The sequence below is a fragment of the Eriocheir sinensis genome, chromosome 21 (assembly GCF_024679095.1).
Source record: "Eriocheir sinensis breed Jianghai 21 chromosome 21, ASM2467909v1, whole genome shotgun sequence".
In the NCBI taxonomy this organism is placed as follows: Eukaryota; Metazoa; Arthropoda; class Malacostraca; order Decapoda; family Varunidae; genus Eriocheir; species Eriocheir sinensis.
In genome coordinates, this window is record NC_066529.1 from 3,651,125 (window position 1) to 3,669,999 (window position 18,875).

The 18,875-nt window shown below is 43.0% G+C and overlaps 3 protein-coding genes across 5 annotated transcripts in view; 1 reads left to right on the forward strand and 2 right to left on the reverse strand.

Moving 5' to 3' along the window:
* Positions 1–60: 60 nt before the first annotated feature.
* On the reverse strand, positions 61–4,345 carry LOC127001537 (uncharacterized). 3 transcript variants are annotated; one of them, XM_050866163.1, is made up of 4 exons: positions 3,816–4,345; positions 2,572–2,749; positions 1,562–1,693; positions 61–1,014 (listed from the first exon to the last, which is right to left on the reverse strand). In XM_050866163.1, exons 1-4 carry the CDS (start codon positions 3,853–3,855, stop codon positions 861–863), a joined length of 504 nt encoding a protein of 167 aa, XP_050722120.1. In that variant the 5' UTR covers positions 3,856–4,345; the 3' UTR covers positions 61–860. The 3 variants fall into 3 exon arrangements, with proteins under 3 accessions (XP_050722120.1, XP_050722121.1, XP_050722122.1); XM_050866164.1 differs by having other exon boundaries at positions 2,572–2,746; positions 3,816–4,342; XM_050866165.1 differs by having other exon boundaries at positions 1,562–1,678; positions 3,816–4,341.
* Positions 4,346–5,467: 1,122 nt separating this feature from the next.
* The window catches only part of LOC127001538 (cilia- and flagella-associated protein 251-like), a 30,965-nt gene continuing 17,557 nt past the window's right edge, over positions 5,468–18,875 (forward strand). Inside the window, exons 1-2 of the mRNA XM_050866166.1 lie at positions 5,468–5,756; positions 14,161–14,210. The gene's annotated coding sequence lies outside the window, so the exon portion shown is untranslated. The remainder of the gene's footprint in view (positions 5,757–14,160; positions 14,211–18,875) is intronic.
* LOC127001542 (uncharacterized) lies at positions 10,733–15,010 on the reverse strand. Its single transcript, XM_050866170.1, has 3 exons — positions 14,275–15,010; positions 12,520–13,105; positions 10,733–11,863 (listed from the first exon to the last, which is right to left on the reverse strand). The coding sequence occupies exons 1-3, from the start codon at positions 14,288–14,290 to the stop codon at positions 11,773–11,775; spliced, it is 693 nt and encodes a 230-aa protein (XP_050722127.1). The 5' UTR covers positions 14,291–15,010; the 3' UTR covers positions 10,733–11,772.

Genomic DNA, 18,875 nt, shown 5'->3' on the forward strand with positions numbered 1-18,875 from the left:
TATACTATGCCTCCTTGGACCTTTTATAGCAACTTGATAGATGAAAGTGAAAATCAGAACATGTTTGATATATAAGAGTGGGATTATATGGGGCATCAAATTATGTTCCATCTGAATTTGGTTTTGTAGAGGCATGAGGTCAGTGGCTGGAAAGGTATGTACACCACTGGGAAAGGAAATGAGGGCAAACTAGTATCAGAAATAGTGATGAACACGATGTGATAGATGAATTTCTATGAATATTTGGGTACCATGATTATCAAACCATGTGGATGATTGGTGAGGTAATAGTAAAGAGTAGCTGTAGATAAAAAGATAGGTTAATATAAGGATGGATCCTTTACCAGTCTTGTATCAGAGGAAAGCATTTATGTGAAATGAAGTGGACAAAGGAAGGTTGTATATTTTTGAGGGCCAAGTGGCTCTGGGTATAGTGCCTGGCTCTTGACCAAGAAGTCAAGAGTTCAATCCCAACTCACTGTGTAAAGGGATAATCAAAGTGAAAAATGATGTGGTATGAAAGAGGTTGACAGTGGTCATGTGATAATAAAGTACAGGATAATGTTCAAGGTGTCATGTCCATGTGAAAGTATGTGTCGCTTGAAGAATTTCATCTGTAATGGAGACTACTTGATTCACTAATGTTGTTAATATCAAATAGCAATTTTTTTTTTTTCTCCGAATATGCACGTCTTCTATCAAGTTCTACAAGACAAAGCAAGGCAATCTCTATTACATCACTGACTTGTTAATGCATAAGGCCAACTTTCCTTATAATAACATCAGCACTATGCTTAACTTATGCACAATGATTGGCTGCTGGGAAAGGTTCTTGTGTGACCCCACCTTGACACCCTATCTTAAGAGGAAGGGATATGAGATGGGTTCAGGAAAGGCTCCTGACCTTCATGATTACTCCTATAGGAAAAGTGGTAGTTGTCAATGTAGATTTGGGCGAGTGCTGCCAGTCCCTCAGTAATCTGATCAGTCTTTGCGTTGAGCTCTGAGATGGTCCTGCAAATAATGAAAGCTAGTGTAATTTATGATTAAGGTACATTAGACTTCAGTTTCACTAGACAAAAGCTTACATTCTGAGATGTACTCTGTTGAAATTGACTTGGCAAAGAAGCTCTTCCATATCCATATATTTATGTCAACACTGCCTTGTTCCTTCACAGAAACTTCCCTCAAAGCATTGGCTATGGCTGAAGAATTTCCACCTTTTCCTGTTTTGGCACTCCCTCTCAGCACCTCCTCACCAGGCAACTCTTCGATATTCATACACTATTGATCCATTTCTTTTGTGGTCTCCTCCAATACCCACTCCCTCAATCATGCTCTTGTATCCTCTCTCACAAAGTCATCATCATTCATTCTCAGCACATGTCCAAACCAAGTGAGAGCACCATGCCCATCTCCACCTCAGGCTTCATTCATGTGATGGGTGAATATTAGGAAATGTTAGTTCTTATTGATGGATGCTAGGCTGGCATGGGTAAAGTTTGCTTGTGAAGTTTATTTGCAGGGAGTATAACGGCAAAATAGATGAGGTGCCACTTACTTATACAAATGGTGGTCAGCTCTGTGGAGTGTGGAGGAGGCCCACAGCACCAGGCCGAGGTAGAGGGTGAAGGCCAGCATCAGGGGGAAGAGGGCATGCACCCCAAGTGTTGACAATCTGAGGGAACCAAAGCTGAATATGTGTTGTTATTCCTGTGTTACTGGCTTTGAGACATAAGTACTTTATTTAAGAAACTTGAATGATATGAGCAGCGTTGCCAGATTATTGTACTCAGAGCCTTGTATTTACCGTTTCTGAGCCATAGCTATTGCCAAAAAACACCAATAATTAACCATTTTAACGATAACTATATATGAAGGTAGTTATTGGGATCGAGGAGGCAGTTTTGGGGTCGGAAATTGGCAAACATAGGAGGCTGAGTACGACAATCTGGCAACGGTGGATATGAGAGCTATGTAGAGTACAAACAGCAGAATTGTTGTTCCTATAGCAATGGCTTCAGAAAATGGGACATGCCCGAGGTCTTAATGAAAATTAAAAAAAGGTAATAATCCTGTGTTGTTGCAGATTAGCTAATTCTGCATCACTTTTCCTCAAAATATTATTACTTTATTCATGTTTATACACAAAATAATACATATATACCTATGTAGTTGCAGTATTGTTATTCCTGTATCAGTGTTTTAAAAAAAATATAACAACTCAAGAGACACTAAGTGAAGGACATGAGCATAAACTTAACCCAGTAGCAGCGGGGATCATGTTTCTTAATGGTCCCTATAAGTGAGAAAAATGAGAAAAAATCACTCCTCATAAACCATTTCATAATACATATCAAAGCATTTGTGATCAGATTATGTATCATCTATTTTGGGGGGTTTATATCATGGCACAAATTTGGCCCGTCGCTGCTACACGGTAAAGCTACAAATTTGGCCCGTCGCTACTACCGGGTTAAGTATTACAAACAGCCCCGTATTGTTGCAGACTTGAGCTTCTGACATATATGTGTGCATCAGACAAATGTGTAAAAACTGAACTTGACATACAGGGATGAAACACTCTCCAGAGCATTGGTCTCCTGCTCCTCCTGTCTTGTTTCATCCAACTGTAGGCTGGTGGCATCTTGTCCAAGCAGCTCTGTCTTCTCCATCATGTCCTTGCCTCCCCATGCCTCAATGAAGGGCCAGGTCTTTGCTTCCTTAGCCGGTACTGCCCATGAAGCTACTGGGAAGAAAGTGTTAGCAAACCTCTCAACTATTGTAAGTCTTGATACTCTGCCCATTAAAATTATAGGAAGCTTTGGAGATGGGGGGTGGAGTCCAATGTGAGGGGTGCTCTCTTAGTAACCTTATCCCTTTGCCTTGAGCTCCAGCCCTCGACTTGATCACTCTTCCTCTTCATCTCTTAATTTACACTTCTAAACCCATTCTGAATATGGACAACATTTCTTCCCTTCATATAGCCCAACAGTTTTGAATTCATGTTTTAGCAATACTATTCAAGGTGTGTTGCCTTGGGATTATTTAAATACACTGTAATACATTCTTCCACTCAGATTTACAGCTTCTACCTCCTTTAAGGCTTTCCAACATTCCTCCAACCACTCCTCCAATGAGTAATGTATAAGCAAATACAGGTAATTTTCCTACCTACTATTCTAATATACTTGTGATGTATTATCTATTTTTATTATTATTACTATTATTACTATTATTATTATTATTATCATTATCATTTATTATTATTATTATGAAAGGGCATCAAGGGAAAACTAATAATTGAAATACAGCCAAACAGTTCCTTTGATGAGTGGACATGAATATGAAAAAACAAACAAAAAAAATGACTAAAGTAGGAAGACTGAAACAAAATAAAGGTGTGAGGGACGAAAATAATTCCTCGCCGAGTGTCGTTCCCCCCCCCCCATTACCCATTATTGGAATGATCCACTATAAAAAAAAATATAAAAAAACATAGAGTGCTGAGATCCCAGACAAGACTAAAGGTAACTGAGGACACGTTAAAGAATTCCCCCTAGATGAGGTCAACAAAAGAGCAGCTGTTCAAATCTCACTGGGCATGTTACTGAAGGGTTGAGGTCATATTTCTCCATTTTCAAAGTTATTCCATGCAAAATGATACAACCGCACTCGTATGAAGGCATAACTGACATCATACAAAAATAACATCTCTCACAAGTCAAGTCCTAATCGCTATCTACACTACAAACCGCCTCTTTCCTTCATTCCCTCACAATGGGAAGAGTGAGGCAAACACTGTATGGGCTTACCTGTCGCAATCGTTAGCACGGACACTGCCAGGGGCTTCATAGCGGCAGGGAGTCAGTCTCTCACATCACTGGGCAAATATATCCTCTCAGTACTGTCTCCAGCCGCTCACAACAGGTATATGGACAGCGACAGTAAGTGCCTCGAAGAACAAACAGGACCTCGAGGAATAAAGAGGACCTCGAGGAACAAACAGGACCTCGGACAACAAACAGGAGCTGCTCACAACAGGCACAAGACAGCGACAGAACAAGCAGCGTGTGGTCTATCACTTAACACCCTCAAAGAAAGTACCGTCACCCTCACAAGGTTATCGGAAAATCAAGCAAAGGAAACCGCACGCAGACTGATCAGTGACGCTTCCAGTCCGGTTCCTCGCTGCTGTATGGCCGGAAAGTTCCTGGCGGCCGCAATATGTACGCGGGTCACCGTTGGCGAGGAGGCCGGGTCACCCCAGCCAGTTCCCACATTGTATTACTATTTTCAGTCATTATGGTGCGCGAGGGCAGAAGGTTAGCTTGGTCTCAGCCGCCCCGTCCTCGCCTCGATGTGTCACAGATGTACGTGTCACCGTGCAGAGGCAGGAAGAAACGAGGATCTGAATACCTTCCTTTGTGCCTCATTCTTGTGTATTGCACCACCACCGTCATTCTTGTGTATTGCGAAATCTGTATAGCACTCATTCTTGTGTATTGCAAGCTCCGTAGCACCTTCATTCTTATGTATTGCGAAATCCGTAGCATCCTCATTCTTGTGTTGCAAAAGGTGTAGCATCCTTATTTTTATGTATTGCAAGCTCCGTAGCACCTTCATTCTTATGTATTGCGAAATCCGTAGCATCCTCATTCTTGTGTGTTGCAAAAGGTGTAGCATCCTTATTTTTATGTATTGCAAGCTCCGTAGCACCTTCATTCTTGTGTATTGCGAAATCTGTAGCACCCTCATTCTTGTGTTGCAAAATCTGTAGCACTCATTCTTAGGTAATGCAAAATTTTGAAAGGTCACGGAGTCCTCAACAACCGGTTAACCTTCCCAAGGTCACCGTACTCCCACCCACCATCCGTACACGGCCGCAAATATTTCCGTAGTGTCTGGTGGTGGCTGGTGGAGGTGAGAAAATATTAAGCGGAGTGGAGTTCAGGTAAGGCAGAGGGACACACAAACACACACACACACACACACACGTATACCTTCTTGCATATTTAGTATCAGTATTAAGGACAAATAATATAGCACAGATACCCCCGGATGTTTTGATCATGATAAATCCAAGGCCGTGGATAAATCGAAGTTTTTAGGAATCTCGGAAATGCGAAGTCTGAACCCTCGAACCAGTTGTCCAAACCATCACCGAACTCTCCTAACCAACTCCCACAATAATCTAGAGCTTACACTTCTATATAATAAATCAGATAGATGTCATAAATGTTCTGCACCTCGACTTTATATCACTTCAGTAACGAATCGAACCTGGCAAATTATTTATTGACAGATATCGATATAAGTTTTGGGCGGAGGAAAAAAAATAGGTCTTGTCTTCGGCCCGCATAAACCTTTCCACCCACATGACAAGGCTTTCGGTGGCGTTATGGGCATTTCCAGGGGTAGTTCAATGCCTCTAGTAGTAGTCTGACCCTTCCTTTATACCGTGAACCTAAAGAGACACTCATGAGAACCCGATTACCTATATTCCAGGATTTTACAACCGAAAAATATCTGCCCTGAAGTGAGTCGATTGGTGGCCGTGAACACTGAATGGCGGAAGGTCGGTGTGTGTCTTGCTGGTGTGTGGGTGTTGTGTGAGGCGGGTTGATGCAATAGTCGCTCCAGGAAGGATAGGAATGGATACAGATTTCCCCACCACTCTGAAAAACAAGGTGGAACTGGGGAAATAGCTTAGAAGAAAGGAGTGTAACGAGCGGGACAACTCACGGGTGTGCCAAGTATGTGTTGCTTTGTTCTAGCATTAGGTCATGATCCTCTCTAATCATACACACGCGTGACGCAAGAATAATGAGATGTAAAATTCTCTGTACTCATTTATTTTAGTTTTCGTGTGACTATTTGAGTTGAGTAGCCACATTTTGAGGGCGCCATTGCTCTTGTGATGTAAACAAAGTCGCCTGGCAGGGACGCGCTGACTCAAGTAAAACAAGTGGATGGTAAAACAACTTTAATCTTTAGTATCTGTTCTGTTTAGCTTAGTAATTACATGCAAAAAGCTGAATGACGAAATAGTTTGAATATTAAGGATGTGCTGTGTTTAGCCTAGGACTCGTAAGAAGTGTAATGCTAGACCTATCTTAATTCCTACATATTTGGATACCGAATTTTATAGTTGATTATTGTATAGGTGTAGGCTAGTTCAAATTATGCGGAGTTGATGAAATTTCCCTACATCTAAGTAACTGTAAGGAATTTCCCTACATCTAGGGTATTTTTCAACCCCTCATAACTCAAAAACTATGCATTTGCGACGCATTTCATGTTTACCACCGCATTCCCCGCAGTCTCAATGGCCCCCTAGCCAATTTTGGTTGCGAGGGGTGAGTATGGGCAAACACTAGAATAATACAAAAAAAAAATAATAAAATAAAATAAAAAAAAATGTATTAGCCAAGATACCAGTACAGTCTATAATAGATATGTGTTAAATGTTTCTAAAGCGATGTCTACATTCTTGAGCTGCGTCGTTAGAATGTTGTTGAGAAGCTTTTTGATGAAGAAAGCGATGTTGAGTATGCTCAAAATTTAATTATGAAAAGGTGATGATAATGCCGTGTAGCCTAATACATGGAATCCATAGGCTAAAAATAACACTCATGCCGGTATTGTTATGTATTTATTTAGTTTTATAAAGCCAACTGTATGTCATTGTTATTCATTTATCAACTTGCTTTTTTATTTAGTTTAACTTCTATTTATTCATTAATTTAGTGGTGCTCGTTCTGTCTTTCCATCTTGAGAAAAGGAAGATGGCTGAAGGAAAAGAGGACAGGATATTTTATTAGGGGGGGAGGCAAGTTAGGAAAGCAGAAAGATAGGTGAAAGGAGACAGAAAGGGGAGTGAGGCAGCGTTAACAATTCGTCGTCCTCAGAAAACCACATTAATCAGTTTCAGGCCCCAAAAATATCGTAGGCACACCAGTAACGATATCCAATCAAACGTAAGTGTTAAAACCGTAAAGTATCGCTGTTTTTTCACATATTTATGGGTCAGAAATCGAAAAATACGATGTGATAATACTATAGGCTAATCTGACATGGTTGGATTGAGGATGAGGGTGTAAGTGTAGGGGAGGGAGATGACTAGGAAGGGAGGTCAGGAAGGCAAGAAGACGGGAGGAGGGAGACAACAAGGGCATGAGGTTCAGACGTGTGTGTGTGTGTGTGTGTGTGTGTGTCAGGGAGGGAGGTTCAGGTAACATCACCACTCACACCTGTAATTAACACAAGCAATTAGACTCCCCGGTGGGCCAGTTAGTTGGGCGCGTTACGGCGTTTAGTTAGTACCTGCATGCACCTGCGAGGCTTAATTGTTATGCCTTCCGGTGGCGTGACAGGCGGCGAGGGGTAAAAAAAAAAGGCACCGTGCGTTAAAGGGTTAGAGCAGGGGTGTGTGGTTGCTCTCTCTCTCTCTCTCTCTCTCTCTCTCTCTCTCTTGCTGACCACTACACACACACACACACACACACACACACAGAGGCGGGGAATCACTATGGAAACACACAAAAATAAAACTCAGTGATAATTCATTGAAACTGTTATCATTATGTGATGTGTGTCGTGGGAAACTGTCCACGTGTGAAGAAGGAAGCGAAGGACAAGTGATGCATGTCAGGGAAAGTGTTAGGGTTTGGGGCATGGCTGGGGGAGTGAGGGGCCGGGAGGGAGGGTAGAGGGTTAGGGTAGAGGGGATTGGGGTGGGTGAGAGGGGAACAAGGCCATTTTTTCCTACGCCGCTGCCCTGCCATGATCTGCACCTCCTCTTAATTCCTACTCTTTCCCATTCTCTTCATTAGCCACTTGGCAGGCTTTGTGCATTCCGCTGAACTAAGTAATAATAATAATAATAATGATTAATTAAGTATATTTGTACATTGTATAAAAAATGTAACATGTTGGGGGTCAGGAGCAAACATACATCATACTTATATCTAAATTAATGGAGTACATATAAAACTAGAAGCTGAAATAATATAATAATATCATTGACACTGAATATAATCATAAAAATATACAGCACGAACACTAAAAGAGCTATTGTCTTTGTCTGTCGTTGAGTTAATATGTGGTGGCATTAATACAAGGCGAGATAACTTGTCATACTATTTGGCCCGTATCGCGAGTGAGGCAAGGGGTGCATGGTGACTGGTGAGAGAAAACAGGCATAAGGAAGGGAGGACTATCGTATATCTCTGCAAGGGGATTATAGAGGAAGGGATAGGTTGTGGCAGCAGAGGGTGTGGGTGGGTGTTGTGTCGCCTGTTAGGGGCACAAGGTCACGTAGGGAGCATCCGGATTACATCTACCTGACGAGATCTCAAAAGTTACGCCACTCGGGCAGCTGAAGTGAGTATCCTCCACGGCCGGCTCCTCCTGTGTGCAGAGATAGTACTTGGTGCAGTCCTTGGGGTCGATGACTTGCACGTCGTCGGGGTGGGCATTACTTATGAAGCGGCGTGGGAATAAATACACGTGGGAGAGCAAGGTGCATGGAGGAAGAGCAGCTGGGCGTGGTGGTGATAATAATGTTACAAGGGAGAAGATGGGAGGGAAGGAGGGGAGCATTGGAGAAGCTTACAGGGGCAGAAAGGATGAGGGGAAAGGAAGGGGAGGAAGGGGAAATAGATTACAGTCGGTTGAGGGGATTTCCTTGCCTTTACTTCTATTATTTTCTTGATATAATATTTTCATTCTGCTCTTTACGCCAGTTAAAGGGATATGGTAGAGAAAGGGATGGAAGGTAGGGAATGGAGAGAAAAGTGGAGTGAGGGCATGTCCACCTTTCTCTTATTTTCCCTCTCCCTTCCCCGTCATCTTTTATCTTTGACGTAATATATTCTTGTAATTTAAGAAGGTCATTAGGAGAGGGAAAGAAACGGGAGGTTGGGAAATGAGATAACAGTGGTGGATAACAGGGTATTTCCACCTCTCCCTAATCTTCATTTCCTTGCCTGCCACCTCTTTCCCTTTTCCTGGTCTGTGTTGGAATAAAGGCAGATCTGTAATTGAAGTCCTTTTTTGCTAAATTACAAGATATACTGGCATTATATAACTTCTCTTCTTTGATTCGGTGGTATAGTGCAGGAGTTGATGTTTGATGTGAGTTTGATGTGCTGAAGTTCATGTTTGAAGTGAGTTAGTACTGGTGAGGATTAGATAGCCATCCAACCATGTACCGAAGTCTTGTTGCATTGTATGACTGCTTGATCTTGTGAAGGCATGTTTGTAATGTTTGTTTTCTAATTTTGTGAAGGTGTGTTAGTTGAGATGTTGATGTTTTATTTTATTTTATTTGTGAAAGTACATCAGTTAAACAATGCCATTATTATTTTGTGGATAGGTTTTGGTTAATACTATTTTTATTGCCTATACAATACAGGAGATAAAGGAGTAAGGAGAGAGAGAGAGAGAGAGAGAGAGAGAGAGAGAGAGAGAGAGAGAGAGAGAGAGAGAGAGAGAGAGGGGGGGACTTCGTAATGAGTGAGAGGCTAAGTGGTGGTGAGAGGTCGCGTTGGTGGTGGTGGTGGGAGATGGGAATGTGGTGAGAGTGGATGGGTGGTATGGGAGGTGAGGAGGTGGAGTGTGGAGAGGTTAATAAGATGCTGATGGTGTGGGAGAGTTGATGGGTGGTGGTGGTGGTGGTGAGTGAGTGAGGTAGGTAGGGAGGGTAAGAAGAAGAGCAAGTAAAGAATAATAAGAACCAGAACAACAACAAAAAAAGATTCAGGATATAAACGGTGGCAGAGGAGGAGGAGGAGAAAGAGACGGAAGAGGAGGACAAGGAAGAGGAAGAAAATAAAGTAAATAAGTGATATAAAAACAAAAACGAAGAATGAAATATTTAACAAAACGGTTTATACAAGGCGTAGTTAATTACAGGGTTGATATTTTACTGCTATAATGTGTTTGGAGGAGGAGGAGGAAGAGGAGGAGGAAGATAAGAAACATAAATGGGAGCAGGAAAAGGGAGAGGAGGAGTGTTTATTGGAGGAATAAGAGGAGGAGGAAGAATACAAGGATAAGAAAGACAAAGGAGGAGGAGGAGAAGGGAGAGGAGGAGTGGAAGGATCATGGGAAGGATAAGGAAATGAAAGAGGAGCAGGAGGAGGAGGGTGAGGATAAGAGAAGAAGGAGGAGGAGGGTGAGGATAAGAGAAGAAGGAGGAGGAGGGTGAGGATAAGAGAAGAAGGAGGAGGAGGGTGAGGATAAGAGAAGAAGGAGGAGGAGGAGGAGTGCTTGAAGGAGGGGGAGGAGGAGGAGGAGGAGAGAATTACGACTTTGCCTCCAGGCCTATACCGACCTACTTTGTCCCTCCTCCGTCCTTTCTGCTTCCCTCCCTCCGTTATACCTTCCTTTACCTCCTCCTCCTCCTCCTCCTCCTCCTCCTCCCTCTGACCTCTCCCTCTCCTCTCCCACCCGCGGTCTGCCTGCGGGAAAGGCATACCGATGTCCGGGATCTCTCTCTCTCTCTCTCTCTCTCTCTCTCTCTCTCTCTCTCTCTCTCTCTCTCTCTCTCTCTCTCCTTAGTAACGGTTCATGTGTGTGTATTATTAAAAAAAAAATATTAATATTCACATACTCGAATTTCCCATGCCCTCTTCCCCCCCCCCCCGAACCCTCCAGCATCCCGTTACACACACACACACACACACACACACACACGTAAGGATATGAAAAGACGAATACACTAATTTTGTTTTATTGATAGAGTTAATCTCTTCTCTTTAGTTATAAAAAAAATAAATAATAATAATAATGAAAAAGTTTATTCACTATTCTGTACAGGTGTGATGTGCTCGTTTACTCCTGCTTTTAACTTCCCATTTTGTCTGTCTTTGTCCCTATCTGTTTATGCACAATTTCCTTTTTAATAGCCAGACCTTGAGTCTTGCGAGACTTTGACCCTTCCCATCCTCCCCTTCTCAGGAACATCATATTTTGTACCCCACTGATTGTATTTCCTTGTCCACCTCTGCGTGTGTGTGTGTGTGTGTGTGTGTGTGTGTGTGTGTGTGTGTGTGTGTGTGTGTGTGTGTGTGTGTGTGTGTGTGTGTGTGTTTAAATATACAAGAAAACACGGTATATATTTGGAATTAAAAATATATTACCTATTCGGAGTTCACTCTATTATACAACACAACTTAATGTAATTCTTCTTCCACTTGTTTTCTCTTCTCTTTCTTCTTCCTTCGTCTTCTTGATTAGGCTCCAATTATACCTGTCCTTTGCTTCCCTTCCTCTGCTGCACTTCATCTCTTTACTGTACTCTCCGTCTCCTTCTTGATCTTCTTCCTTCAATAGATACTCTTCGCCTTCTTCTTCCGTTGTCGTCCTATATGGTGTCGGGTTAACGTAGATTATTCCGAGTGTTCTCCAGTTATTCCTGTTCTTTATATCTTCCTTTGTTGGTCTCATTCTTTGCAACTCAGCCTCACGTCCGTCTCTCCATTATACTCTGTCACCCTCTTCATCTCCTTCCTTCAATAGATGCTCCCCAAACTCTCCTTTATCAGCCTCCTCATCTTCCCATCATATCCCAACCGCCACTATTTACAAACGCTACAAAATAATGCCTCCTGGAAACTTAACCTGAAACTAACACTACAATAAATAGATAATTGAAGACATAAATAGAAAGATTGAAGCTGAATTTTGTAAAGAAACAGTGTCTTTTTTTTACATATTGGTATAAGGCTGTAGTAATAGTGTGTGTGGGTGTGTCTATGGGTGTGTCTAATTGTACTTCTTCGAGAGTTCATCCAGGGCGCGGTAGGCGGTGTATGTGGACTGATCGGGGTAGTTGTAGTGTCCGCCGCCGCCGCCACTAGGGAGAGAGAGAGAGAGAGAGAGAGAGAGAGAGAGAGAGAGAGAGAGAGAGAGAGAGAGAGAGAGAGAGAGAGAGAGAGAGAGAGAGAGAGACCATTAGTGTTATGTCATAATTACACGAGCGAGATCATTACTGTTAGCCCTGTCGTAATTACTTTGCATCATTACCTGTCTGTGTCTCTAATTACTCCTCTTCTTAATAATGATTGGCCCCCTTTTGTTGTCTTGGTTTCACCGCTGTCTGTCTGTTTCTCTTTGTTCTATGGCTTCAGTGGCGACAAGTTTATGAGCCTGTCACGCTACGTCTCTCTATCTTGCTGATGTAACTAATTTGCTGTCATGATATTCTCCTTTGCCTGCATGCTTCTTTTAATTACTGTTATTACTATTGTTATTACTATCATTATTACCTCTATTATTTGGGAGGAAAATGAATGAATGACAAAGGAAAACACACACACACACACACACACAGGGGCAGTAGGGGCAGTAAGTAGCGGGCTTTTTTTTTCATTATTGTTTTTTTAAGCCCTTGAGCTGTCTCCTTTGCTGTAAAACACACACACACACACACACACACACACACACACACACACACACACACACACACACACACACACACACACACACACACACACACACACACACACTTACTAGGTATTGGCAGCCCAGTTCCCCCAGTAGTCGAGATCCTTGCCGGTGACCACATGCACCAGCCACTTGATGAGCAGGATACACAGCACAATCCACGCCACGGCGCTCCACATGTTGCTCACGCTGATCGTCACCTGCTGATTGCCCGTACCTGTCCCACCTGTGAAAATAAACCTTCCCTCCTTGTCCTCTTCCTCCACCAAGTTATCGGCTATCTCCTCATCATTTGTCATGCGTCCTTCTCTCTTGCTCTCCCCCTTCTTCTTCCGCGTCTCATCCTCGCTATTAATATCGTTTTCCTGAAGGTACGATTGCGTGTTCTGTTGTTCAAAGGTGCTCAGGATATCGAGGGCTTCAACTAGGCTCGTGAACCCCTCCCAAGGCTCCGGTGTGGCGTGTAAGACTCCTTCCGCTGGTGTGGTGGTCTGCCTTTTGCTTCTCCCGACGCCTTCCTCCTGCCAGTTCGATGTCTCCGCCTCACTGATGTCCTGCTGGAGGGGCTGTGACGCGAGGGATGTGGAGGATAAGGTCGCCACTACCACCACTACTGCTACTGAAGCCTCCTGCAGCCACCACCTTGCTCCTGCTGTGGAAGGGAGGAATAGGAGCTGTGAGACGATACGATGAAGGTTGAAGACGAAGGTGAAAGATAGACTACATACCATTACGCATGAGGAGCAAGAAAGAGAGATAGAAACAAGAAAGGAATAAGAAGTGATTGAGTAGGAAAGGAGGCGTGATATAAGTAACGCAAGAAGAGCAAGAGATATAGAGAAAAACAAAGGAAGAATGAGAAGAGACGAAGGGGGAAGGTAGAAGAGATGCAGTAACACAAGACGAGACAAAACAAGAGAAAAATAAGAAGAGAGGAGTGAAAAATATGATGTAATAACTCAACTGCCTTCGACCGCCATCACCATTCCGCTCTTATCAGTGAAGAGAGGAATAGAAGATGAGTTTGAAGGGATGTGAAGTGAGGCCGGTGTAGGACGCAACAAGGCCTCTATACACACACCACTACCACCACTGCTACTAAAACCACCTGCTACTACTACCATCACTACCACGCAAAGGAAAACTATTGGAAAGGTTAAACAACAGGAGGACTTACCTGCCAGCCTCTCACTATACATATAAATCGCTACATATCATTATCAACACGCTATCCCTGTATTGCTTCCACTCTTACCACCCCAACCACTGTCCCCACCACCATCTCCACCTCTGTCTTCTCCATCACCTCTCCCACCTTCTATATCCTAATTACTTCCACTCCACCATTATCATTACCATCTCCACTACCTCCTAGCTCCATCACCTGTCAACATCACCCCCATCTCCATTTCATTACATCACCTATACAGTCATCATCACCACCGCCACCACCACTGCACCTGTAACTCCTAATTCCTCCACCTCCACCACAATCTCTCTATCATTACCGCTTCCACTTAATCGCTAATGACGGAGGAGAAGGGCGAGAAGTAGAAGTAAGATTAGACATATAAGAAGGAGGAAGAGAAGAAAAAGGAGTAAGATTGGAAGGGCAATTAAAAGAGGAGAAAGGACTAGGAGAAGGAGGAGGAGGAGGAGGAGATGAAGAAGCAGGAGAGCCACAGTAACATCCTCTCTTTTTTACAGTACAATGAACCATGCAGAGGAAGGCCAGAGAGCGAGTCAGTCAGCAGCTGGTGAGTACAAGACTTAACTTTCATATATCTAAATACTGATTAGTGCCAACTCCAACGAACTTACTCCTTGCTGGCCTCATCGTGTGTTTGGTAAGGCGCCCTCGTGTTCTTGTCCTGACGCCCTTGCCTTCTTGCTGCTGGTACAGACTGACGTGTCCTCCTTCGTGCTGGGGCTGTCTTGATGATAAGAAAAAGTGCTGGGGTGATTTGGTTCTCCTTTTCCTTTGGTCTCTTCGTCTGGTTCGCGCAGGGGATGTCAGTGTTGTGGCTATGTTGTTCTCTTTCTTGTTCTCGTTGTTTTCGTTTCGTTTCTGCTATTGGGGCTGTCGAGGTGAGGAAGAGCTGGGATCACTATGTTCTCTTTCTTGTTCTCGCTCTCCTCGTCTCCTTCGTGCTTCCAGAAGTGGTGAGTTGGCGATGTATTGCGATTATTAATACTCCTCGTTCTTCTCCTCGTTTTTGAAGGGCTGATGATATGCGTTCTTGTCGTAGTGATGGAGTTTTGAGGTCAGTGTTCGAGTATTTTCCCGCTAAATCTCTTTACTAATGTATTGTCGTATGTGTGAGTGTCCCCGTCCGAATTCTGGGTGTAGCTTCAAGAATTCCCGTGTGTATATCGAGTGTAGCTTATCAAGACGCCTAGGTACAGTCTTGGCTTGTATTAGTATGTATCTGTATGTCTTCTTCAAGTGTCCCTGTATATGAGTGCGTGTGGGTGTCGCGTGTAACTTCAGCCGCCCGGGCGATGTCTTAATTAGTCGGTATATTCCGGGTACAGCCTCAGACGTCGGGTGTCGAGGCAGGAGACTTACTGATGGTGCCGCAGCGTCACCTCCCACTTTATAAAGCAAGACCAGCGCCGCCGCCCCGCTAATAGCTCGGATGTGGGGCGGACGAGGGTGACGCGGCCGGTGGCGACGCGATGCCATTGAAGGGAAGGGCCCCGGACACCCACCCACCCACCCACCCAACGCGTTAAGGTGTTGAATAATGATATGCATTCAGTGTGTGTGTGTTTAATTGGGAGGAATTAATCAGAGTAAGGCAACGTCCGTAGAGATGTATAAATGGAAGGCATTCTATATATTTTGGGTGAGTGGAAATAAGCAAATGGAGGCGCTTAGTAAATGATGGGTGAAGTGTTTGGATTTAAGTTTGCTTAGGGAGAGAATTCATCAGTGTAAGAAAACGAAAGACTGTAGAATATAAAGGAAAATCATCCCATACCTTTTTTTGATTGAGGAGACCAGTACAGGTGTTAAAGAATTGATGGGTGCATGGGATTTTTAGATTTTTTTATTTATAATGAAAGAAATTATGCGGAAGGAAATGTAGAAATGTATATAAGAACGTTCCACCTTTTTTAGTGCAAGGAAGAGCTCCAAACACCCACCTAGCGGCTGTAGAAACGCCACTGTGCAGTATTATACAAGGAAGATGCTTTGGCACATTTAATTTGCACGGAATATTTCATCATGGCAGAGAATGTAAGATTTAGAATAAGGAAAACAGAAAAAAAGCGTTCCATTCCACGCTTTACTGAGATTAAACCTCCTTGCTGGTGTCTCTGTAAAACTAACGTGATTTATCGTGGTCATAAGAGGAACACAGTTTACTCACTTGTCTTTTACATAAAATAAAACAACTGGTAAACTTCAGGGAAAAATGAAGTGTGTGTGTGTGTGTGTGTGTGTGTGTGTGTGTGTGTGTGTGTGTGTGTGTGTGTGTGTGTGTTTATTTTGCATTCATTCAATCTTCTTTACCATAAGCTAAAATAACTCACTACTGCGTTCAGCAACAACAAACACTAATTAAGAATACCGCGTCCTCGCCACCTGATAACGCTTCATTAACTGCTTCGTCACATCGCGGCGGAAGTCAGGGGGTTAGTGAGCCTGTCGCGCGAGTCATCCCGTTACGGCCATCCCCTTGTGCTACGCGAGGCCACTCCGGGCGTCACCTGGCCCCCTAAGATGACACGCCCACCTTATATTGGCTTTCCGGCGTCAGAGTGCCTTACTAACACTCATGGGGCGAGGGTCAGAGTGGAGCTAATCTGCATTCACGGATGTTTGTATAGTGGAGATGGAAGAAACGGGACGGCTTAGAAGAAGAGAGGGCGTGCTGCGTAGGGGAAGGGCTGTAGCGAGATAGGGAGAAGAGGAATTGTGGATGAATGCATATAAACGAGTCTTAAGAGGGGGAAACAGGAGCGACATGGAAAGGCTAGTGAAATAGAGAAGAAAGAGGAGGAGGAAGAGAAGGTGTACTTTCGGAGGGAAATGACTTGTGACATAGGGAGAGAAAAGGAGATGTGGAGGAATGCATTTATATAGGAGTCTTAAGAGGGAGGAAGAGGAGTGATATGGACAGGTACACGGACACATTCATAAAGAGTAACTTACATAACAGAGGAAAAAAGAAGAGTGAAGGGGGAATAGAGGAAGATAGCACTGGAGAACGCAGAATGGATAAAGCAACTGAATAAGATAAATAAACAAAGATAAGCAAGAAGTGAATGAAAAGAGAGGAAAACAAAAGATAAAAGAAGAAACCTGGAGAAACAAAAGAAGAACGACAGGAGAGGAAGGGAGTGAAAAAAAAGGTAAACAATGCGCAAAAGAGATAAAGAAGAGGATACAGAAAACGCAAAACGGATAAAACAAAAGAGAACGCGGAACGAGAAGAGAAGAAGAATGAAAAAAAAAAAGCCACAAAATAACTGGAAAAAAACACAAGATACACCAAGCAAAGTAAAATCAAAAGAAAACGTGAAGCGAGGCAGAGATAAAGAAAGACAGATCAGAAGCGACAGAGAAGGAAGGGAAGGAGTGTGGGGAGATAATGGGTCGAGAGGGAGAAGGAAGAAAGGAAGGAGATGCTAATTAGAGGGAGAGGCAGCGTCCTGACCTCAAAATAGGGAGAGGAGGACGTGTGGGGAGGAGGAGGAGGAGGAGGAGGAGGAGGAGGAGATGAAAAGTAGGAATTGAAGGTGAGGAATGAAAAACAGTAATAAAGAAAAGGGAGAAAGAAATAGGGCGAGGTAGGAGGAGGAGGAAGAAGAAGAAGAAGAGGAGATGGAAAGTAGGATTTGGAGGTGAGGGATGACAAATAACAATCAAGAAAAGGAAGAAGAAACGGGGCAAAGTAAGAGAAAGAGGAGGAGGAGGAAGAGGAGAGCTTGTCTTGTTTGAGGTGGCGATACAAATACACTTTCCAATTTCATACATTCATCATAACACATTTTGTTTTACTTGACGGTGGAGTGAATCAAATTTCCTCCCATTAACTTGACTAAACACGCCCTTTACTTTATACTTTACTTTACTTTATTTCTCTCTCTGGAACAAACACTGTCTCACCTCATTAAAAACTCTCCTATTAACTTGACTAACTCGCTCTTTACTTTACTTTGCTTTCTTTCTCTCTCTGGAACAAACACTTTCTCACCTCACTAAAAAACTCTCCTATTTTCTTGATTAATTCGCCCTTTACGTTACCTCGCTTTCTCTCTCTGGAACACACACTTTCTCACCTCACTAAAAAAAACTCTCCCATTAACTTGACTAACTCGCCCTTATATATACTCTACCTTGCTTTCTCTCTCTGGAACAAACACTTTCTCACCTCACTAAAAAAAACTCTCCCATTAACTTGACTAACTCGCCCTTATATATACTCTACCTTGCTTTCTCTCTCTGGAATAAACACTTTCTCACCTCACTAAAAAACTCCTATTTACTTGATTAACTCCCCCTTTACGTTACCTCGCTTTCTTTCTCTCTGGAACGAACACTTTCTCACTTAACTTATTCGTCTTGGTATGTATCTTGTTGAGCCCATGGATTTAGAAAGGTAGATATTTCCACCTGCCCCTTACTAATGAACTCGTCGCTTACCTTGCTTTCCTTTTCTGCATTTGGAGTAGGCGTAAACTTTTCCCCACCTTGTTTCTTTCTTTTAATCTTTGACTTATTTTACCTTTGAATGAAGTTAATTAAATCTCATCTACACTTTATTTACTCCCCACTTACCTTGTTTCCCTTCTCCGGAGTTGCGATAGATATAAACTTTCCCCATCTCATCCATCCCTCATAATCTGTGTCTTGTTTTACCCATGCATGGATGGAGTGAATTAAATCTTCTCACTTTCGCTCTATCAACCCTCCATTCACTTTGCTTTCCTTCTCTGGAGTGGCGATAAACACAAACACTTCCTCACAACTCTCATTCATCTGTGTGCCTCTTGCTTGAACAGAGGATGAATTGTGTGAGAGCATTCTTACCTCTTCTTTATATCATCGGCCTTGTCTTCCTGCGAATGTGTGAATGTGAAAAGGAATTGTAGGTATTTTTCTTCTTTATATATTTTAACCCTTGTCTTACCTGCGAATGTGTGAATGTGAAAAGGAATTGTAGGTATTTTTCTTCTTTATATATTTTAACCCTTGTCTTACCTGCAGTGTGTAAATGTAGAGAAAAAGGTAGTAATATCAACAGGTTGTAGAACGTTACTCGCTACGCCATGCTCTGATATTTTCCGAAACGATTCCTTTGGTGGTAATGTGGTGGATGGATTGTGGGGGGGAGGGGATCAGGACTTAAAAAAAAAGAAAAAAGATAAGGGTAAGGTATATAAAAGTCGGCATGGGAATATTTTGTTGT

What these genes read in the sequence shown, in the direction of transcription:
- LOC127001537 (XM_050866163.1), bottom strand. Translation starts at nt 3,855, where the DNA reads ATGAAGCCCCTGGCAGTGTCCGTGCTAACGATTGCGACAG. An exon ending in CGTGCTAACGATTGCGACAG is followed by an intron (nt 2,750 to 3,815) that starts GTAAGCCCATAC and finishes CTTTCTTCCCAG; the next exon opens with TAGCTTCATGGGCAGTACCG. An exon ending in CTGGAGAGTGTTTCATCCCT is followed by an intron (nt 1,694 to 2,571) that starts GTATGTCAAGTT and finishes ACACATATTCAG; the next exon opens with CTTTGGTTCCCTCAGATTGT.
- LOC127001542 (XM_050866170.1), bottom strand. An exon ending in AACTGGGCTGCCAATACCTA is followed by an intron (nt 11,864 to 12,519) that starts GTAAGTGTGTGT and finishes CTCTCTCCCTAG; the next exon opens with TGGCGGCGGCGGCGGACACT.